The sequence below is a fragment of the Cyprinodon variegatus genome, unplaced genomic scaffold, assembly GCF_000732505.1.
Source record: "Cyprinodon variegatus isolate N-32 unplaced genomic scaffold, C_variegatus-1.0 Scaffold166, whole genome shotgun sequence".
NCBI lineage: Eukaryota > Metazoa > Chordata > Actinopteri > Cyprinodontiformes > Cyprinodontidae > Cyprinodon > Cyprinodon variegatus.
The window spans coordinates 1,238,246-1,262,268 of NW_015150619.1; the positions used below are offsets into that span (position 1 = coordinate 1,238,246).

Here is a 24,023-nt window from a genome sequence, read left to right on the forward strand (position 1 = left end):
ATGCAAACGCTTCACTCACATTAGTTTAATAAAGCAACTCTTTTGTGTTGAGGATTAGCTACCAGATTGGAGGAGCAGATTATGAACAATCGTAGCTTCTGGCTGGTTGTCTTCTTCTTGGATCCAGAAATTATTAATTGATGTGAACTGGTTAAAAAGTGAAAAGATGAGTAATTTTGAAAGAGTAAGTGTTAAAAAAAAACACAATAAACTAAAAGACCTAAAGTGTGTAAATTTAAATTCACAATAAATGCAGTACAGCTGGTCCTTTGGTACTACTCAGCTATAATGGGAATATTTAGTTTCAACGCTATAAAATCATCTATCAGTGATTTAAAAAAGCTACGTCAGGCCATTTTGTATTTTCTCTATTGAGAAAAATTCAGATTGGATTTCAAGTCCTTTTATTGTCTAAAAAATTGGTTCATTATTACAATTAAACCTCATTTTGTGTATTTAAGAAAATATATAAACAGAAAATTTGTTTTCTAATTGGAAAAGTTAGGAAAGAATATAACACCTAATAGCTGTTTTTACCTACAACAGCTAAAATACACCTGATGTTACCATTTATCAATTTCTGTATTTAGTCTTAGGAAGGTTTCTCCCATTCCTGACTTTGCCTCTGAACTGTTGTCAGTTTAAAGTCACCCTATAGCTTCACACTAAGATTACATTCTGGGTTTTCCCTGTTTCTCAAGTTCAGGTTAAGCTTGAGGTTTTTATAGATTTTCAAAAATTTCCCACAAGTAAATTGAATTGCAGTAGAGTGATGGTGCTGATGAGGTCCTGCTGTTGTACAGCAATCCTAAACTTGGACACTTCCACCTCCATTTTTCACTACAGGAGGTTATTTGGATGCTGCATTTTATTTTTGCCAATGGCTGATTACAATCTTTTAGCAGACTGGTAAACTGTTGATATCTTGTTTTTGAAATGCTTCAACGGATATTTGATAATAGTGTTTATTTTCACTTCAGCAGTCAGGAGCCCCAAACTATGAACTTTGACAAGAGTAATTCTTCAAACTGCTGAGTAATGATCTGATTATGTGCACATGTGATGCACCTAATATTATCAGGGTGTTCTAAATGTTTTCTTCTGGAGAAATTGCATTTTCTTTCCTTTTACAAGATTTTTTTTTTTTTTTTTTTTTTTTGTTGAAAATAAATTTAAGTATCTACATGTTTGATTATGTTGGGAAACCATTATAGGCTCTTCTAGGGTGATTCACATGGGGAAGATTTCGTCTGAGTTATTTTTCATAAAATACAATTTAAATCAAACACATAAAAACATATTTTTCCCAAAGCAATAACACCTCAAAAAACAAACCTGCTAACTTAAAAGCTGCCAAGCATTTGGATGCCTAATGCACTCTTCCACACACATGTGGAGATACCCTGCAGTCTGTCAGCTATAGGGCTTATTAGTCAGAGTCTTAAGGGGCCCTCCACATAGCAGGCTTTGGTGTCCCATCGATCTGTTGGATGCCAATGAGTGTGTGCGTGTAAAACGCAGAGTTTTATCTCTTGGCGGTCAATACACCATGTTTTGACATTGGTGGCCTGAGATGGAATCCTTCCTTCACACCTCTTCCTCCCCTCTTTCCGCCTTCATCCGTCACTGACACCACTTTCCCCACATTTTCTTGTTTTTTTTCTTAAAGGATCATCCCAAACATGGTGAAGTTACAGCTTAAACCTCAGGGTTATTGTAGCAGTAAAATATATGATCATAAGACCTTTTTTTTTTTCCCCCCACAAATCTGTCTTTCATAATAACCGTAAACCTCTGTGTCTTAACAGGTCTTTGACATACAGTGAAACAAAACATTTGTTGTTAATCTTGTAACTTTTTTTTTCGTTTTTTTTTTTAACATTTGTTGTTCCTTTCTAGCACAACGGCTGAATTGAAGCATTTCTGATATTTGAAAGAAAAAAAATCAATACAAAGAAACGACAAAGTTTTTTTTTTTTATTAAGTTGAACTCTGAAATAGACATAGGAAAAAAGACCTAGGACTGAAATAGAAACCTGTGTCTGATACTGTAATTAGCTATTTTCTAGGTATCATCAACTATTAAGAACTTGATTTCAAGGAGTGATTCAATTTACACCATATCAGTTTGACAGATTTTTGGAAAAATCTTGCGCACCATGAGCTTTTGTTAGGGAATACCTCATAGACACTCGATAGTATAATTTAACTTCTGTATCTGTGAGGACCATCTCCTGGATCACATCAATGACAGTGATGTCATTTACCATCAGGGGGTTCAGCAAATGGTCTGCTGAGTTGAATTTATTCATGCAGAGACAGAATAGAAGTGGTGAGAGAACACACCCCTGGGGGGCTCCAGTCTCGTTGGCTGGAAATGTTTCCTAACCTCAATTACTGCTGCTAATCATTCAGGAAGCTGGTGATCCAGTGACAGCTGGAAGCTGGCACTGTGAGCTAGGTAAGGCTCTGACTGAGGAGGTCTGTGTAAATCATGTTCAAACTGAAATCAACAGACAGTATCGTGGCGTGTGTCCCCGAGGTGGTTGAGGTGAACCAATGAGGCCCTGAAAGGGACCCAAGCAACATCTATAAAAATGAAATAACAGACTATCTCCAAAATCTGGAAAGAGATAAATCCATCAGATGCTCTCTCTACTATAAACTGTACTCATGGAAGGTCATACCATACATATATGGTCTTCCAAAAATACACAAGGAAGGGATTCCACTCAGACACATTATCATCAGCATTAACTTGGTGACACACAACATTGCAAAACATCTTGCAAAAAATGTTGGCATCCAGACTCCATAGACTTTATTTCCAAAGTCTGGCTTTTGAGAATGGCTCCATGTGAACTTGTTGTTTATTTTGATGTAACTCTCTCTTCACCTGCATTCCCACATCTGAGGAGATGAACAGTGTCAGGACACAACTGAAACATGATGGAACCATGAAAGACAGGACCACTTTAACAATTAATCACATTTGTGACCTGGTGACCTCTGCCTATTAGCAGGATATTTCAAATACAGTGATAGCTTTTACTGCGAGAAACATGGTTGTGCCATGGGCTTCCAGTCTCACCCATTGTTGCCAACATCTATATGGAGGACCTGGAGAGCAGAGCTTTCAGTATATGCGAGAGAACACAACCAAGTCACTGGCTCAGATATGTGGATGACACCTGGGTCAAAATTCAAAGCCAGGAAGCTGAGACATTCCTAATCGCATCACCTCAGTGGACAGATATAACAAGTTCACTAGAGAAGTTGCCAAAAACACTTAGTTGCCTTTTCTGGACTGTGCTTTGCACATTAAGGACAATGGGAGTCTTAATACAGAGGTAGATGGAACAGACCACTACTGGAACATAAACTTTCTGATATCAGAAGTCTGAGTTACCGGGTTAAAGATATCTCCTCAATTACAGAGGAGAAACGAAAGTAATACAAACTTGTTAGGAAATCACTTAAGGCATCTGGCTATCCAAACTGGGCATTTGTTAAGTCAGCCAAAAAAACCTAGCAGGACGAACAACAGCATATCTAAGACATAGGAGTAAAAAGAAATGCAAAAACAAATGTAGCATTTTTGGGCGGCCACATCATTTAGTGGGATGTGTCAGAATTCATCAAGAAATCGTTGTTCATGTGATTTACAAGTATTACAGAATTATGTTTTAATCCTACCTTAAAACCCCAATCTGTAATCTGGAAGTTAGTATGTATTTAGCTTTATTTTATTAAAAACTCCCAAAACTGTGACATTATTGAATGCTACATTCTGCAAAGAACTACAGCAATGTCAAAGAAATGTCTTCTGTCATTTTTTAAACATCTTTTAACAGGGTTGCCAACAAATCTGACCCACCCTAAGAGGCAAACACAGTCTTTAACAAAAGCCAGCAGCCTGACATACACTTGCTGATATAAAAAAAGACATTTATAAAGAAAGAGAATGTCAAAAGCTGAGTTTATACCAGAACACACACCCCTCCCTATCTACATCTCCTTCACACGCATCAAAACGTGGGAGCTCTCCATTCTCTCCACTTCCTCCATCTCTTTCTCTCCGTCTTTTGCAGCCTGCTCTGCAAAGTTATATGAAGGGCATCAGGCAGGCCTGGCGAGCCGAGTGCAGAGTGACAGCGGCGAACGGAGTGATGGCTCGGCCTGATAAACACCCAGCGTCAAATGAAAAGGCTCTGCGCTTGCCATCATCCCCTGTCACAATGCAATTACTGAACAGAGTGATAGCAAGATAGCAGGCCCCCACCGCTAGCCACAATGATAAAAGTATTGACTGATTTGATTGAATGATTAAAATAATGCAGACATAAAAATGGGGTGAAGATAGAGAGGAAAATGGCAGGGAGAAATGGAGAGTGGAAGGGTGGCGTGGACCGCGCTGCCAGGAGTGAAGCTTTGTAGATATGGTTATGTCTTTACTGTGTGCGTGCGTTCAGATGTTTGCTTCATCTAACAGTGCTTTTGGTTTTCTTCTTTTGTTCCGTGTTGTTTAATTTCTCCGTCTCTTTCCTGTCTACCCGGCTCTCAGGTTGCCATTTCTGCTGACGTGAAGGAAGTTCTGCTATCAGATGGGAATGAGAAGTCCATTCAGAGTATCCTTTCATCGTACCTCACTTCTCTCTTTTTCTCTCCATCTCTGCCTTGCTCCATTAGCTCACTTTTATTCATGTGCGATCATACATATTTTGCTACGGTAAAACCTTTTTTTCTTTTGTCCTTCATTTTAGTGTTTGATTCGATGTCCTTCAGATAAAAATCTAGATAGTCTATCATGTGCAGGAATGTTTTTTCTATGATTAAAATGTACACATTCTAAAGGGAAAAAAATTTTTTTCTTTATGTCTGCATGGAAATCTCAATGCTAACATAGAGGCCCTATGAAATATTTCCTTTTTATCAGTTTAAAAGCGTATTACAGCTGATGTTATCTCCTTGGTTTTATTGATCTGTGGTCTCCAGCTGACACTGAGAGGGTTTGAAGCCAAAACAAGAAACAATCAAATTCAAGGTCCTGCAGGTTTGGTTGGAGCTATTCTGTTTCAGAGTCTGGATGTTTTGTTGTCTTTTCTGCTTGGTTATCAGACATTATGGAAAAGCAGGAAATGATCAGTATGTTTGTACTGCTGGTCATTAAGTGTAAAAAAGGTTTTGAAAGGAGTCTTTGTAAATGTATGCCTGCTCTCTTCACAGTAAGATGAGTGCATTAGTTATGGTAAAGATAAATCGTTAGCCTTAGATTTATTAAAATGTGGCTACAATATTTAGAAACTGGAACTCCTTCTTCTTAGGGTTTATATCCAATAATAAGCATTACATTACATTACATTATTGTCTTTACTTTATATCAGCTATAATTTATAGTTTATTGTAAGTTTGACCCATTCTTCCTTACAGAGGTAGTGTAACTAAGTCAGGTTTGAATTCCGCCTCACTTACATGCACCCTAAAGTGTTTATTTTAATGAATTCAGGGTTTGTTATGACCGCTTTAAAACACTGACTTGGTTCTTTTTAGGCTAATTATTAACTGATTTGGTTTTTATGTTTAAGATTATTGTCCATTTCGAAGACCAACATTTGCCTCTTTTGTTTTTAGTTTTTGCATCAGTATGTCCGTATAATGCTCTTTGTTTTTGAAGTAATCTATTTTTCTGATTAGCACCAGCCCTTGATTTGCTGTTCCTGGCAGTTGCTTCCTTTTTACAGTAGAGTCTGTTGTTTCGTTGCATGAACTTGGCTCTTTAAAGTAAACTTTATAAATGATGTTTTTCAGTTGCACCCAGCTGTTTTACTGCAGTCAGACAAACTAAACGTTCGTTGTCAAGGGACACAATGATTAAATACATTGATAAAATACTGCAGAGTCTGTTGTTCAAGCCTCAAACATGAAGATACGCAGAGATTTGTCAAGAACTTAAACAAATCTATAGGTGTGAATCTGACATCACAACCAAAATATTTGTGACTTGTCTTGTGATTTATGATTCCGGTGGTCAGTTAAGATCATCCCTCATATGCATAATAAAAACTATTGTCAAAAATGACTGCAACAATGTACCATCATGTGAAACTGATACTACAACACTTGACATAATTACCTTATCCAGCTAATGTTAGAAAATAAAGTACCGGTATTATAATTAGAAACCTACAATAAACTGCTATTAATTATGTCTTTTTTTAAAAAAAAAAACCTTAATGTTTGTCTTTAATTTTGTGTCTTTCAGCTGTTTGCTGAAAGGCACAAACATTTCAGCTATTTGCTCAAGAGTTGCGTTGGAGTGCAGAAGAAAAGCTGGGCCACCACTTTTATTTTGTGACTAAATCAGAGGAGGGGGCAGCTACCACTCCTAGCTGCCACAGAGTCAGTTAAGAGCACATAAATTGCCGTCCTGTCAGTTTTAGTTTCAGAATTTATCTAATGCTGAGGTTAGGGCGAGAGCTCGATGTGTTCTTTTCATCTGAGAACAATTGAGGTTTGTATAAAATTCTGTTCTTCAAGTATAGGGCTATAATTATATTTGGGAGAAAAAACATATAAGTGATATATTTGGCAAAAAAAAAAGTATTTTTAAGTGGGATATCGATCAACTCTTTTAGCCTGATGAAAAGACATGGTCCTCTTTTCATCACAGTTTGTGTTTAAAAACCTCCTTTTTATCTTCATTCGTTTCACTTCATTTCTTTGGCTGTAATCCTTTTAGATCTTGCATTAATCAATAGGCAGCTGCACAAGCAAGAAAAAGAAGCTTGTTACAGTCTGTTAACAAACGAAGGAAATCTAAATACACATTTCTTCCCCATTGACCGATGCGACTCTTCCAAATTTAGCATTGCTTACAATATCTCTATCCCAGCCGGCTACAATGCTCCTTTACTGATCACAATAAGACCAAACAATAACATTTCGGAGACTGTAAAACACACACTTGCACACACAAACAATACACCATTGACCGGGTGCTTTGTTTCCTAGAACAAACACTCGGAGAGAATTGTAAGTGAATTCAGAGCAAAAATGGAGCAAATACACAGGAGAAGTGGCGGGGGTGTTGCTGAGAAAGGCTCAGTATTTGTCCTGGACTCTGCCAAATTGGTCCATTCACACACTTTGTGGTATTTCCTCTTGTTGGGGTCTAAACCGTGTCCTAAAGGTCTCTGTTTATCTCACATGGCCTTACTTTGTGCCTGGTGTTAGAATGGAAAGTGATGACGGGTTGTGATAGGGTTCAGCTTTATATAGAGAAATAGATTAGAGGATATACTGTAGAAGCACAAACTTGTGAAGTGATGACATTTGTGAATCATTACCTTCCCTGGTAGAATAGTTTTCACCTTTTTCTTAGGCGTTATTGACCTAATTTATTGTTGAAAATCCTCCACAACCACACAGGAAAGAGAGCAGAAGCTGCTGCAGCTCTGACCTTGAATACTCATGTTGGAAATCAATTGAAATGTTCCATTAAGCATGATTGATGCATGTCATTGGTTGCTGCTCCTTGGCCGAAAGTGATGGAAGAAAACATTTTTTCCCCCACTTAAATCTTTATTTTATTTCTTTTTTTCCTGCCATTTGCTGCTAAAGACAGGTGCGTGAATAAACCTTTCCATAGTGGTGTTAGCATGACGAGATTACTGGCACCTCCTCTGCCCTCTGCTCATGCTCATGTTTAACTCAGTTCTGCACAGGTTTTTGGATTTTGTTCAAAATAACATGTATTTATACATCTTCAATGGCTTCTGCGTATGCATAACCTGTATTTTATTAGTGTCGTTCTATGTGAGAGACCTCTGAGATCTGTAACAGATTTACAGCTATCAATTCATCTATCAGTTTATCACATTCCGGCTCTCTTCATCTATCTCTCTTGTTCTTCTCTTGTGCTTTTGTCAATTGGATTTGTCTTAGTCCTTTGCAGGCTTTAAAGACAAGGAAATCCTAATTGAATTGCTTTACAACTCCACTAGTCGCTGTATTAATAGACAACTTGACATCAATCACCCTGCCTTTTTGTGTCAGGGTGTTTTTTTTTTCTATCTTTGGTTAAAAGCCTTTCCATTGATCCAGCAAGAAGCAGCTGGGATGTAGCACTTTATCCCCGTAGATCATTTCTGCTCACTCATGCTTTCCTCCATGTGGGTGTTTACCATGCTATTCATTTACCATATTTCTTCAGTTCTATGTTTTTTTAATACCCTTTGTAGCAACATGGCATTCCCATTTACAATAAAGATCATATTAGATTAACCGTAACTCAAGCAACACTTACAGAGCGGATTTAACAGATTTTATATGGAGATGCTAATATGTATGTTATGTGAAAGCAGTTGGTGATTTTGTCTCCATTATCTTGAAAAAATGTGTGTTGATACATTAATAAAATGTATCAAATGTGTTAATCAAATTATTTCCAGTGGGTGTGTTGCATATAATTAATTAATCCATTCAAAAACAGTATCTGCAGTGAAAAAGGTTTTAACTTTTAACAAATACTATTGTCCCATTTTCTGTCTTCTGTCTTGAGATGTTGATCAGATACCTGCATCGTATTCGCTGCATCAGTGATTTGATATTGGATATCAGACTCCAATCCAGTGCACATTACATAGAATTGTTATGTCTTTCTTTTTGCTGCTGATTTCTTTTTTTTTTTTTTATAACTTTATTTATCAATTTTCACAGAATATTCTTTACAGCATTCATGTTTTATACAACGCTGTCTTTCTTAACATACATAACCCTTACACAAAACACACCCCAAAAAAAAATTTTTAAATAAATAAATAAATAAAATTAAAAAAAAGTCAAAGCTTAAAAAACACATACACAATACATAGATAAATAATAATGACAAACGAAAATACAAAAATCCGTTCATAGCTGACTAAAAGAGTGTAGCAGTAGATTAGTTATGATAAGATACTTGCTGCTGATTTCTTAATAGATAATATAAAATACATGTATTTGTTTTCATTTGTTACCTTTTTTTTTTAGAGAATGTTTATGACAAGGCTAAAGCTGACACACACATGGCCAGATATACAGTTCATTCATTCATCAGCTGAATCAGATCTGTATCGATATTAGCCAATACACTCAGCCCAGGTATCAGTATTGGTCGATTCACAAAAAACTAGATCAGTGCATCTCTATTTCTGTCAACAAAAATAGGATGAACATTTAAATTAGTACACCTTAATCTTAAATCTGACCATATGCTGCATGTCATAACCCATCTAACACCCACTTTTCATATGATATCACTAAACAAATATAAATAGTTCCGTATTGGTTTGAATTAAATGTTAAATTATTTTATTTTTTGTGTGTATCCTGATTTCTAACCCCTGTAAGGTGAATTTAAATCCAGTTCATGTGAAGGATAAATCTCCTTGATTTTGCCACTTCAGATGTACAGGGAGTGATAGAGAGAAACAAACAGGCTGGAAAATTTGGGTCAACGCTCGTTTCTACAAGGTAAGACTTTTTATATCTATGGGCTACCTATAGCTTTTTGCTTTTCTTCTACATAACCAACACAATTTGCAGAGCAAATGTTAAGTGGAAGATAAAGCAAACAAAGTCGCCTCATAAAGAGTTTGCATTTTCTTCCAGGCCCTTTCAAACAGTGCAATGACTGCCTTCATGTTCTCACCTCAGTAAATAGGATACAACTATCGGTCAAAATGCATGTGTTTAGTTAACATGAACGAACAAGCAGTCTTTTGAAAACAAGAAACACACAGCAGACAGTTTAGGGAGGAACCATTGAGGAACCAAGAACATTTCATGTAGCTCATACGCAAATTATTATTTAACAAACTATCCCAGAACTGCCAGGATATTCATCCAGCCCCCATCCAGCCCCCATCCAGCAGGAAAGAGATCAAGAAAATCAGGAGTTGCATAAACCAGGAGCTCTGATGCAAGAATAACCATTAGTTTGCAGTCCATTAATCCAGTTTTCAGGTTGGTTTCGGAAGAAAACCAACACTATAAACCAGAGGTGACCAATTGCTATCCTACTGCCGCTTTGAGATTAATTCTTTCATCATGCACGTACATACAAATGGGCGCCAACGACTATGTTATACAGCGCCTCTGCCAGGGCTGCTGTATACAGCAACTTTCTGTTTATCCTGTCCACACAGCATCAGAAACCAAGACGTTTTCACACTGTTACACTCCGGGACCTTTGAGAAAATCTTGTTTTCTATAGAAAATGCTCACTTTCGTGTTTTAAACAAACAGTGAAATAAAAACTCGACACAGAGCAAAAGTTCCGAATTGAGAATCTTTTGAAGTATCTTTTCATCCAATCTTAGAGGAGTTTGAAAAGGAATGAAGAAAAAAATTTCATAGTCATGATAATTAAAGCCCATAGAAATATTCACACACAGACTATCAGATATAAGTGTAGTAAATGATGGAGCTGCGTAAACAAAACATCCAACTCTATAGCTTTTCTTTTGTGAAAACCCCAAACCCCAAAATTCATGTGTGTTTGTAATAAGACTCTACTTAGTGTTTGTCTAATCAATGATATATATAAAAATGTATACTGCTATAGTGATATGTTCAGCATCTGTGTTAAAATAGATGTTCTAATATTTAAAAGCTAAAAGCCAAAATATTTTAGTTTAACTTTTTTAGTCTCTGAACACGCTCCAAAAAAGCGTTTACTACAATCGTTGGCTGACTCCATAAACGGTGGAGTCGGTTTAAAATAAATGAATCTGATTTTCATATGTCTGCAGTGGTTTGAATGAATTGGTCTGCGTCGTTTTAAATTGTATCTGAACAACTCATAGAGTGGAAAATAGAGTTTATTTAGATATTTATCTTGAACTGATATCTCTCCTGTTTTAAACAGTCAGATTTGACTTGCTATAAGCTAATTATTCAGCTTTAAAGTCTAAGCATGTGCGTGGGATCATCAAAGAAAAATGACCCTTTTTGACGAGAATCAATGGTCCAGAAAACATGCACACACTTCTTATATGCAAGGACAGGCTAAAATGAACCTAATTGTCGCCCCTGTCTCAAAAAAGCATTTTCCAATGACTGACTGTTTTGCTCCCCTGCCTCTTCTCCCTCTGCATCTCTCCGCTCCTCTCTCCTGAGCGTATTTACATGAGTGGTAGATGGAGTGAAAAAGTAAACGTATAATTAGGCTACATTACTTTGATTGTTTTCTTTTCAGATTATGCCTGCTGTCATCTCCGCGCTGCAAGAGAGGGCGAAGGGCATGATGCGATTGTACGAGGGGATGGAGAGGGAGGGGCATGTCGCGCGATGTCGTTTGCACACTCATGCATATATTTGAGCGTGTGTGTTGGGGCCTCCAGCTGAGAATCGAGATTGTATTTCTAGCAGGGCCTAATGTTTTGTTTACTGAGTGTTAAAAATGCCTAATTAATAATCCCCCAATCTGTCTGACAGTGTGAAAAAGAGAAAGGCAAAGTGGCGAGGAAAAAAAAAGAGGGGAAGAGGAAAGCTCAGCTCACACGACAGGAGAAAACAGGAACACTGTTTAAAGGCGGATTTCTGCAGCAGAAAGTGGAATTTCCTACTTTCAATTTCATCAATTTTGATATAAAAGTTATCTTATTACAGAACAGGAATGTTTATATTTTTTTTTTTTGTAAAAATTTGGTTCTGAATCTGATTGTTGGATATGTTCAGGCTGAGCTCATCCTACAACCTGTATGTGTGAGGTTGCAGAAATCAAACATAACAAGTGGAATACATTTAAGATTGCAATGAAACAGCAAGAAAGCAGCTGGGGGTTCAATTAGCAGATTAGTCAGACTTTAACCCAATTTACAGGTAGATTTACAGCTCCCTCTCATGTCTGCATGAGCATGACCAGAATATAGAGTCATGCACCTTCCCTCATATGGTCATCAGGTTATGGAAGTTAAAAACAAGTCATGCATTTATACCCCTGCCAAATTTAGAGTTTATAGATAATCACAAGTAGAGGAGTAAAAAAAAACAACAACTTAAAAACAAGTCTACGTGTAATTAAACTGGATTATGTCCTTCACTCAGTGAATTTATCAAATGAAAACCAAAACCATGCACCTATTTCATGATGTATTGTTTGTTCTGTGGATACTGTAATCATTATTTTTTAAAATGTTTTATTATTATTTTCTGGCAGTTGCATACATTGGAAAACAAAAGGGAATGCCACTTCATCAATTTAAACCTACGGGCCATAATATAAGGAATAAAAAAAAAGAAAGGGAGTGGGATGAAGAAAATGTATTAAAATGATGCTCATTAATATTAAACATTTATATTTCCAGCTACTTTGGCTTTCTTTCTTTTTTTCTTTTTTTGCCTCAGTGCTTGTTTTTTTTGGAAATGTCAGAAAAAAACAGAAAAAAATAAGAAATAGAAGTAGGGCTTGAAAAGTACCTTGTAAGAAGGTGGGCTTTTCTCTGTATGCGTGTGTTCACCAGGTATAAATGTCAAGTGTCATGTCAGAAGCTCCATTGCTTTATCCCTAAGACGACATGTCTTCCTCTCCGATGCTTTCTCTAAGTCTCTACTGAGGCAGAAAAACAGTGGGGGTCACAGAGAGCGAGGTGTCAGACGGCAAGAGGCTCAGAGCTGAAGAGGAAAAGAGCAGTGAAGATGGAGGGAGAGAAGACAAAGAGCTTTTTTCTACATGCTGGGTTTTATCAGGGCTGGTTGTCTTTGTTACACCACTTGTCCAAATACTGAACTTTTGTCTCCGCTTCATGTGTGTGTTCCAGGGTGGTTAGATGGGACTCTGAGGTGGACATTTCAGAGCTGGAAGGTCACTTTGATACCATCATGTGTGCAGACTGGTAGGTTTACGCTCAACCACGCGCTCACAGATCTATCTCTGCATGTGTCCGCTTCTGATTTTCAGTCTCACTTTGGTATGACAGACCTTGCATCGTGCCCCCACCCCCAAACCCCCACCTGTCCCTGGACCTTTCACTGATCCAGCCACACACAGACGTATGCACATGCTCCGATGCCCCCATGCATCCATTTTACACCAAATTGCCTCGTTTTCATGCTTAGTGTCCCAGTAAATGGATGACTTAGGCAAATTGCAAATAATTGTGCCTTGACAAGAAAGGAGACTCGGTAAGATAAAGGAAGAGTCCAGGGAGGAGTGGAAACTGAGATGGAAATGGAGAGATGGAGCAACATAACCACAACAATTAGCCTATCAGATAGTAAAATGGAGATGTTGTAAGCATCCAGAAACAAATCCTTGCTTCTTTACTGAAATGTATTCCTTAATGATTGCATTATTCAAAACAAACATTCCCAAAGAAATTGAATTTAGAGGAGGATTTATTGAAAAAATAATTTATTATATTATAGAATCATTGATTTGTTCTTATTCCTATTTGAACTGTTTAACTTTTTTGATTGACTGAAATGAAGCACTTTGCTCAACATCTGTTTTTTTGTGTGCTATATGAATACCTTTGCATTGTGATATCAGGTTCAATTTCTTTTTTGTAACAGCGGTGTTCTTGATTAATAAAAAACTTGGCGATTTTGTATTTAGCAAAAAAAAAACAAATCTATTCCAATTCAAAAAATGACTTCGAGGTCAATTTGACAATGTAGACCTATCGGTGAAGATTCTCAGTCATCCAGGTCATGGTCAAGTTTAAAAAGGTCAGTTTAGGCAACTTGATGTGAAGTTTTCTAGATGATGTTTCGCTTCTCATCCAATAGGCTTCCTCAATTCTAACTGGTGGGTGGGAGCACTGATATTAATATAGTGTAGTTTTAAAAAAGAATTAGAAAAGAGCCACCTTTTGCTTTGAAAAAGAAACAAAGCACAAGGTGGCTCAGTTACTTCCCACTGGATGGGCCATGGAGGTCGCCTGGGGGGGTTTAATGGTCGATAGGGGATTCTGATGGGTCCTTAACCATCCATACCTGTGTTTTGCATCCACGCCTTGCAATTTTCTAATTATAGTTCTTGGATTTTCTTTACCCATAAACACTAACCTTTACGTTAATTTTTTTTTAAACAAACCTATATAACTAACATTTAATTGTCTCTTATTGTAAAATAAATACTAAAAACTGTAGTTCTGCCATTTTTAAGGTTAATTCACTGTATTTTATTGGATTTCTGTGCGATTAGAATCTCAGGGCTCGCATTGCTCCTTTTTGCCAAACAGAGAAAAAGGTTATATTATTGTATCATTGGATTTTCTTGGATCAAAATGGATAAAGAGAGGGGATGAACTGTGAAAAATTTCAGTACCTGGAAGTTAGTCTGTTTTGATAGCAATGGAGTCTTAGGAATGCCACACATTGATCAGAGTGAGTGTCAAAGAGAACCATATTTTGGAGATCTTGAACCTACACCTCCTGCATTAGTTTGTTCCATCTTTGAAGAGACAAGAGGACGATATTGTCTGATGACTGGAGTGGGAGGGGAGATATTATAAGTGCATTAGATTAATTGTGAAATACTAAAGAACTTTATGGCAAATTGACCATCAGAGTTTCAGACCAGAGTCATGGTCAGAATTTTTATGGAAAGAGAGACACTATCACACTTCTCAGCCTCTATAGGAAAGTTTGATTTAAGGAGTCTTGTATTAAGTACTGAACACAGCTTTGAACCCTGGATTTGATCTTTAGCTTCATTGAATTCATAAGAAGGTTGTTTGCCCAGTTTGTTTGCTTAGACCATGCAGGGTGTTTGTGAATCTTAGAAAGCCAAAGGATTGTCCCCTAAGGACTTTTGTGGGGTTATCTAGGCATACAGGTTGCCAGAATTACTTGTATCCGTTGAAGCATATAAAATTGCATGTTCAACTGTGCTTAAGAGTGTTCCAGGCTTTCTCTTGCCCTGTTTAATAGATTAGGAGTAATGAAACAATAATTTTTTTGGAGTGGAGATCCTGGTTACAACCAGGGTGAATAGGACGGTCATCTCAGTCAAAATTGGAGTGGAGCTGCTTCTTCTGTACATCAGAAGGAGAACTTTGAGGGATTCAGCAATCTGATGATGATGCCTCCTGAGTAACTCCCTTTAAAGGTCCCCCTGGCACATCCTGCAGAGATGAGACCCTGAGGGCAGTCCCAGAACTCACTGAAGAGATTATCTATCTTGTCTTTATTGACAGTGTAGCAGTGTTCATAAGCATTTTGTCTTCTTTCAGACCCAGGATGGTCCCAGCAATATCGTTGAAGTCATTCCTGATGTGGGCAGCTGTATTAAAACTCTTAGATGGATGCGGATTTACCAACTGAAGAAACAATGAAGAAATTCAGGTTGCGTAAGGGTGTGCATCTCTCTGCATAAGTGTGTGCAATGTGTGCTAAGTGCTGCATTAGCAAATGGCATTATCATTATTTTAATGTCATGGTCATTACAGGTAATAGTCAGGTACAACACCCATAGAGAGAGGGACTGCAAGCAGCTAAAAGAGGATATTTTACAGCGGACTGATGCATTATGTGACAGACAGAAGCAGAATCTCTGACACCACAGTAAATTGAATGTGAGGCTTTGATATTACAGGTTCTTTTCCCATTTATCACAGCAGAACTCCACACTGAAGTCATGCGTGCGTAAGAGCTGGAAGTTGTTGTTCTGTGTGGTGCTGCAATCTTTCCTGCATCTAAATGCATGTGAACGACTGTGTGATTGCAGTGCCAGCACCTGAAGAGTGATGGCTGCCGAATTAACGCTTGAGTCATTGCGATGATCACCTTCGAAAAGGTCATCAGCGACGAATTCCACTCCAATTAATTACAGCTCCCACCAGTTACAGTGGATCTACTGCTGAGAACGGAGGAGGGTAGAGGGATAGTTTGGTTTAGCTGGCAGCGCTGAGGCCATTTCTTACTATTTTCTTTATCTCTTTGTTTAGGTGTTCTTAAAAAGTTACATTGAATTTTGAGGATAAAATTTAAGCTGTGCTTTATATGTAGATTTGAATAGATATGAATAGAATACTGAAACTTTGTCAACAGTGGCTCTTTTTAATTCACCATGTTTCACGTTTCGTTTGCACAAGCCTGAAGGCTGTCAGAGTTTGGTCGTTTAGGTGAATGTGTCTATATTAGATGAAGCATTCTATGTTTAAATTAAAAAGACGTTTGCCTGGTATTTCAGTGTGCATAGGGATACAATACAGACTGCATAATAATCTGTTCACAGTCGGTGGGCACGAGAATGTTGGAGCATTGTCTCTCTCCTCACATTTATGGTTGTGTCTCTCTGGCAGACAGAGAGAGACCTGGAGAGAGCAGGATTCCTGCATTGGACATGTGGATGGCAAGGAATCTTTGGCTGGGATGTTAGGAATGTCAGCTTTCTCCAAAATCTGCTTGTGTGTGGGCATTGAGATAAAGCTTTGTTGATGTGTCTGCATCATAGAAAATCTGGTAGTGTGTGTACCAAATATTAGTTTTTTTTTGTGACAAATTATTGCCTTTTCATTGTTTTACATAAGAATAAGCTGACTGAGTTGGGAATAACCACGGAAGCATTACTGGCATACAAAACTCTGTGTGATTTGTCAACTGAATTTTTACAGAAGGTATACATATCTGATCAAAGAGGCTGAATTGACCTCTTAATTGACCTCATGTTTGAGTTTTTGTATGTGTCTTTGTTTGGTACAAAGTAATAGCTTTCTAACAGACCTTGAGAGCTGAGTGACATGCCGATGAAGGAATGCAGCAATTTAATTTAGCTCTTGAGGATGGACTCAAGAAGCACTAATGGGCTGAGCATTTAGCACTGATAACCCAACATAATGCAATTGGTTGTCAAATAAAGGGAAAAAGTATAAAGAACAAACAAATCAAATGTCTTATGGTACAAAATAACATCTTTTGTGTTTTGTTTATCCTTCTATATTCACACAATACAAGCTGTGGATTATAACTGTCCAAAAAGAACATGCTGTACCTCTGCTCACCTTTTCAGTCAACAGAAGTTGGATCAGTATGTGAGAAATGTCCTTTGCCTACCTCTCAATCATGTTTTATTTAAAAAACGGGATCATTGGAGAGAAATTATTATTTCTAAGCAATCTTTCTTTTTCAGAAAAATCACCTTAGGGATAAAGAGAACAACAGAGACATACTGTGTTATGTCCTGTTTTGAATTATTGTATGCTGGTATACTTGTTAAGGGGGCAAAGGGTTGCTATTCTTAGCACACAGACTAAAGGTTGGTTTATGCTTGATGCATCCATGAAGGCCAGCCCTTCACCAATGGTTAAATAACATCATTTTAGCATCCACATCCGTTCGAACAGATTTCACTCATCCGGATTTCAGAAAATTTATGACTACTCAGAGTTCTTTGCAGAAAGTCATGGCGAACAAAATGACGGCTACAACTGGGAAGGATTCTCAAATATAAATATCTATTGCTGTCTTATAATTTCACCCATAAATAATATCACAACACTTCGAGAGAAATTACTGTCCATCTCGGATGACATGAATAAACAAGGAAAAAATTTGTAAACAGGTTTGTTTTTAGCCTCTGGATACAAAGGCCGTGTGGTTTTTATGTAACAGAATACTGGGTACAGTGGAGAAAACCTCTGCAGAGTATAAAATGCTCCTAACTCTGTGTCGGGAACGTTCCATGCTAAACCTAGAACGCCATCTTTTTCCACTTGCCCATCAAGATCCTGGGGGACCTATCTCCAGAAGTCTCTAGGTGAAAGGCAGGTTCACCATGGACAGGTCAGCAGTCCATCACAGGGCAACACATGCAACCATGCATACACACGTTCACACTGAGGGGAATTTGGAGATGCCAGCCATGTCTTTTGACATTTGACCGAGAAGAACGTGCAAACTCGATGCAGAGGGACCCCTTGCTGGGAATTTTACCCCGGTTCTTCTTGCTTTAAGGCAACAGAGCACCAAACTGCACCAGCATGCAGAACATTTAATAATGCAAAGTTTTTTAAAATGCTTAGTTTTTAAAAACCTATATTTCTGAAGGCGTGTTTAGGCACTTGGATGAAGGCTGCTAAAAGTCTTAATTTCACCAAACATTGTTGCTAAGCTATAGGTGAGCACACAGCTTACGATTTATGTTCGGCCTGATGCTCTGATGCGATCTACCTGCTCAGACTGTACGACTAAAAAGCACGTTTTGGCTTCGGGATAGAGAGCTGCTCTGTAGCTCTCTATCCCGAAGCCAAAACAAATAGAAGGGGAATATGAAGCTCACTATAGTGAACCGCGCTGCATTGTCAATTTGTGCAATTTTGTGCTGAAAGTCCTATAAAGAAAAGGCGACGACGTATTTGAAAAAAAGACATGGCTGAGCAAACGTGGCTACTACGGTCTGTCAATTTTACAGGCAGAACTGCATTTCACTCATTGCATCCCTGCCATGCTGCTGTGTTTACATCTGAGAGGAAGAAAAAGAAGAATCCTTTTCTGCGCATGCGCCCTGAGCGATTTGCCCACGAGGGTCAGGAGAAAATCAAACATGTTCATGATTCCTGATCGGGAGGTGGTCGTGAGAGGCTTATCGCCGCTCGTAAACCCCAGTACACTACACGACTCACAGCGCATGATCAGGCTGAAAGTCGGCCGAATCTGAAAATTCTCACATGACTAGAAAATCGCCCCGAAACTTGCACAGTGCAGCTGGGCTTTACTGAAGACACTCTGTTGTTGTTTAAAAATATGGCATAACAAGTATTTTATATGCATCACATTCTGATGCTACTGCATAGCACAGGCATTAACTGCACTGCTCCCCTTTCTGTCTTTGCTCCTTTTGCTGGTTTGCTGTCAAAAACAGGACAATTGCGCATAAAACATTTTTACTAATATAATGCACTGGTGTTCAAGTTCTTCATGCAGAAATATCTCTAACTATCTGTCCCAGATTGAGCATTCTTAACATCCTGGGAAACAAACATTTACAGATGACTTCATTCATTTCCACATTCTCACCCCTACATCTTGAAAATATGTCGACATATAAGTAAGATGACAAATATAGAAACAATACTCAGACACGGTCTCACACACCAGCTTTAACCTTTGACCTCCAGGCAGGTCGGACGGGAGTTCAGTGGGCCGCTCTAAATGGGAGGGGTTATGGCGAGACAATGGAGCCCTGACTGTCTGGGTTCATCGGGGTGACCTGTGACCCCCCTCAGAGGGGAAGACCACTTAATTTGGGAGCATGACCCTGACATTCAAACTTTGTGTCACAGACAGTTAAATATTATTTTACAAGATGGAATAATCTTGATCATAAAGGGAAACCATCTCTGTGCCTGCAGTCATTGTATTTCTCATCCCAATATCGCCGTTTGTTTGTCGTGAAAGCAGCTCTTTCATTCTTCTGGTAAACCGTTGCCCCCTGAATGACACTCTGTCCTTTCCTTGGCCTGTATGTTTGTGTGTTTGGGTGTTTCTCAGCTGTTACCTCCACCCAACGAGCTCACTTCCTTGTTTTCCTTGCCTCTCACTTTTCCTGTGAATTGATATCTGTGGCCAAATAAACCAAATGGAAACCCTCTCACCTTTCAAGTCAAATAAACTTCATGCCTCTGTCTGCCTTTAAAAGATAATAAACTTTACACGTTAATCTGACATCCTGCTCTTTTTTTTGTCTTTGCTCTAATATGGATCACAGCATGAATGAATCTGTTTAGCTGCATAACATACAGGTACATGTTTGACTGATTAAAGCACCCGGAAATGACAATCATGTGTATACTTAGGTAGAGCAGAGAAACATTGGTATGAGCACCTTCCAAGCCTGGGTTGGATCAGAGGATTTCATGAGGAAAGATGCAGACCTTAATGGGAGGGGCAGAGTACAGATTTCCCCGCTGCTATCCAGGTGGACGGATGTGCAGGATTATGTCAAATCTGCTCTGTATTGTTGCATTTTAGTCAAATTACTCCCCTCTGATCTGCGATAAGAGCTATACACACATGCACACACTGACTTTAGTGACATAACAGCTTTAATATGTCGGCGTATGTAGATGGCAGATGGTATTCTGTTAAGAATGATTGTGATTTGGGGATCTCTGTTATGTTTTTGTTTACATCCCAAATCTTTTTTAGCTCTGTTTTGGTTCTTGATCTTTTTGTTAAAGGAGGAAAGTCCAGCCTCTTTTAATATATAATAAAGATGTTTTTGTTTTAGTTAGAAATTTATTTTTTTACATAAAAGCATGTGCATTTTTTCACAGCCTCTGTTTTTTTTTTATATTTGCCCATGAAGGTGACAAAAATTCAAACCGTTAAGAGAATAAGATTATTAATAATGAAAGCAGACTTTTATACCTGTCGTCTGTAATATGAAAACAAATATGATTCTTACTTTGAGTTTAAAAAAAGGTATTCAGCTTTGTGTGATGCTGAGTGTTAAAGTGATGTTGAGCACCATGTTTAAATAAAATCTGTAACACAAAAAAGACTGGAATTTCCTGAAGTTACCTCAGGAATAATGGTTTGTTCCAGCCATTGAAGATTTGATGTCTTAACATTTTTGTCACACTTTGATTGAGTGGAATTATTTAATATTTGCTTTTGATATGTATATCAATAACTGTATTTTGTATTAATGTGCAACTTTTCTGAAAAGCCACAAAGATCAGATGTTTCTTAGATTCTTAATAAATCCACTAAACGTCCTTGGGTTTAAATACCTGGAATAAAGAGGTTAAAGGAATTATAGGTACTTTGTGTGCTTTTTGTTTTTCCGCTGAAGGGCAGCGAAACGTTTATTAATCACATAGCAGCTCAATGACACTGACTTTTGAAAAAACCTGCATGCACATTATGGTAACCATGTGTCAGTTCTTATTTAGTGATGTGGGTTTTTACTTTTTTGTTCGATCTGTTCTATTTTTGTATTCTAGGTTTTGATTCAGAATTAGTTTTATTGATTTGCCTTCTTAAATTTGATTTTTATTTTAGTTTTTATTTTGAAACTTTTTAAAAACTTTTCTATACCCTCATAACTGTCCAATTTTTTCCTACTGTTTTAATTAGGCTAACGTTTAACCTTTAAGTGCCTACTGGGCTCCTGTCATTAAGCTGTGCCTCTCTCTTTGTGCACATGTTTTTTTGTGTGTGTGTTTTTTTTGCAGCAGAGGATATGATGGGTTTATGTTGGATTTGTTTTCTTTATAGTTTCCTTATTCCTTTCAGCGCCTCGACACCAGGCTGAGGGGGCTGCTCAGGAAAAATCAACAAAAACAGACCAAGAGAAACTTACTCATGCAAATTGTTTTTCTCCTCTTGGTGAATTTATTTGTAAACAAAACAAAATAAATGGCCTGCAGCTTTATCCGCCCTGCCATCTGCAGAACTCATTCTAACCTGAGCCTCCATCTCCCTTTCAGTTTGTTTCTCGACCAGTACAGAGCCTGCCTGGTTGATGCCATAAGGAGATTACTGCGACCCGACGTAAGTCTGTGTATGTGTGTGTCTACTGTATTTCTCTAATTCACCTCCCTCCTCCTCTCAATCATAATTAGGCTTTCCCTCAAACCCTACACACATTAATAGTCTAACAGGGTTAATATCATGTAATACTTTAATGCTTATTACAGGCAACTTCAATGCATCGCTCTGATCTCGCTCTTCCTCTTCTGTTCCTTTCCCTTAATCATAAATCCAAGGCAACTTCTCCCTTTTGGCCCTGCGATAAGACCCCATGCTGTGACAGTCAAAGCAAATATGGGAAGGAGGGGTTGGAAGAGATACGCTTCAGATTTAATTCATCTGAGGGAATACGGGTGTATTTAAGTACAGAGACCAAACTGCTATGAAGATCAGTTTAGGGTTAGAAATGGTGCTGAAAGGAAGTGGAAATGCTGAACAGAAGAAGGTAATAATGGAAAAGAAGGAATGATATGGGTGCTATAATGCCATGTAAGACATTTTTTGGATCAACTGTAAAGTAAATATAAAGAAAAAGTAATGTTTTTCTGCAATCTTGTCATTTAATATATATTCTTATTATCATTTGATATTTCTAGACACAGTGGTTTTAATTTAAAAGATGATAATTGCTAATCTTAATCTGCCAGGGGTGTGAATACTTCCTTAAATGTTGCACCATGCAGATGTGCAGAGCAAAATAATAGGTATATAAAAGCAAAACCGTCTATCTGACAAGATCTGATCCATATAGGTAACCATTCACAGCTCCTTACTGTCTATTCTATTTTTTTTGTTTTGTTTTTTTTTACATTTTGTTAATATATTTGTAGTGTTTACGCTGTTATATACTTTTATTTTTATATAAAAGTTAATCCCAAAGAGTTTCTATATACATGTTAATAACCATAACAATGATTGTTGCATGTTTCTGCTCCAGATTAATTTTCCCCCATTTTTTTCTTTTAAGTCAAAATTTAATCCCTTATTCCTTTCAAGTGGATCTTGTAAACTAATAATTTAATCCCATGTGCCGCTGGCATACCAAATGAGTTTATTTTACATTGTATTTAATCTATTGGAGTCATGAAACCATATTTTCCTACAGTAGAAATTTGTAAGTAAACAGGAATGTTCAATACATAGTAAGTTTGCAAAGTGGATAAGAAACATTCATCTGATGCTTACAAATTGACCCATGGTGGCTAAACATCCTCCTGTTTAATTCAGTTGCTTTTAGTACCCAGAAAAAAGCCCTTTTGCAAGACTTAAAACTACTGAATACGTCCAGAAAGTTCCTGCTTGGGCTTAAATCTTTTATTTAAACTGTATTTTCATTCATTTATCTATTTCTTCTATATTTTCCGTTTGTCTGAATCTGTTTTAAGAGTTGTAGTTCTGACTTAGGAATTCAGATGCTATTTTGCAGTGAGAAAACAATCTATAATCCATGGAAGCTTTAAACCCCGCCGGAGGGGATTTTTTTTTAGGACATGCAACTTTCCCCTCAGGGCTTTAAACATATTTTCCTGAAACTTGTCAGCTTAGTTGAGTAAAATCCAAACGTTCTACCAGCTCCTTCATCGTCAGAAAGCATCGCTTAGCATGAAAAAAGGAACATTAGTAGAGCCGATTGTGTTTATGGATTCAAAAGGAAGGTTTTAAAGTTGATGATTCATGTAGGTTTTGAATTTAAATCATTATAAAAATCTTAAATGAAACTTATTGCAACTTGCAGAAATTTCTGATACAGAATTAATTGTCTGTTCAGGTTGCTGGATTTCCTCAGAATCAGTGAGCTGCTGTGGTTTTAATGCTAATAGCTGTCAAATGACGGGCGTGACATCTGGCCGCTGTGGTACAGCTGTGCGTTAAGGCTCTTCATGTCTGTCTTTAATCCACTGGGGAGATAATTCGGGGGGCTAATATGATTTGAGTGTGGGCCATCAGACTGTCGCTGCCACAACAAGCTTTGGCAAATATTTAATAATTTGCTAAGCTGATTAAACAATTAACAAAGCAATTACTTCTCCCTTTTAATGGCACTAATTTGTTGTTTCTGACAAAGGTGGTCCATCCGTTGGGCCAGATCCTCTTATTCAGCTGATTAGAGTTAGAAGGAATTTGGTCTGTTTGTTTACTTTTGTGGCTTTTAGAGAAACAGAACAAAAAAAGAAGAGAATCCAACTGGATTTGCAGATGAATTATCATCTGTCAAAGTGAGCGATCCTGCTGTTTTCTTTGGCTCTGTGTGCTTTTAACCTGCAATGTGTTATTGTGCATTTCTTTCTGTGTTTATTGAATGTTTGGGGCTGTTTCGGCGTCCCTCTTTGCTTCATTTAATTAAGAAAAAAAGACGAATCAACATGAAATAAAGCTGAAAGCTAAAGGATTACAAAGACACTTTGAACCTGTTACTAAGCCTCTTAGTATTTGCAGGAATTATGTGATGCTTGTGTTTATGTATACTTTTCTTTCTTTCTTTCTTTCTTTCTTTCTTTCTTTCTTTCTTTCTTTCTTTCTTTCTTTCTTTCTTTCTTTCTTTCTTTCTTTCTTTCTTT

At 37.6% G+C, this 24,023-nt stretch overlaps 1 protein-coding gene across 2 annotated transcripts in view; it reads left to right on the plus strand.

Annotated features, from left to right (window-relative positions):
- camkmt (calmodulin-lysine N-methyltransferase) overlaps positions 1 to 24,023 on the plus strand; it is a 155,874-nt gene that overhangs the window by 114,588 nt on the left and 17,263 nt on the right. Inside the window, exons 6-9 of one of the 2 annotated variants that reach the window (XM_015378213.1) lie at positions 4,565 to 4,628; positions 9,447 to 9,513; positions 12,804 to 12,878; positions 21,423 to 21,486. In XM_015378213.1, the coding sequence (XP_015233699.1) occupies positions 4,565 to 4,628; positions 9,447 to 9,513; positions 12,804 to 12,878; positions 21,423 to 21,486 (270 nt within the window). Of the gene's footprint in view, positions 1 to 4,564; positions 4,629 to 9,446; positions 9,514 to 12,803; positions 12,879 to 14,957; positions 15,036 to 21,422; positions 21,487 to 24,023 lie in introns of those variants that run through there. The other variant, XM_015378215.1, reaches the window with a different exon arrangement.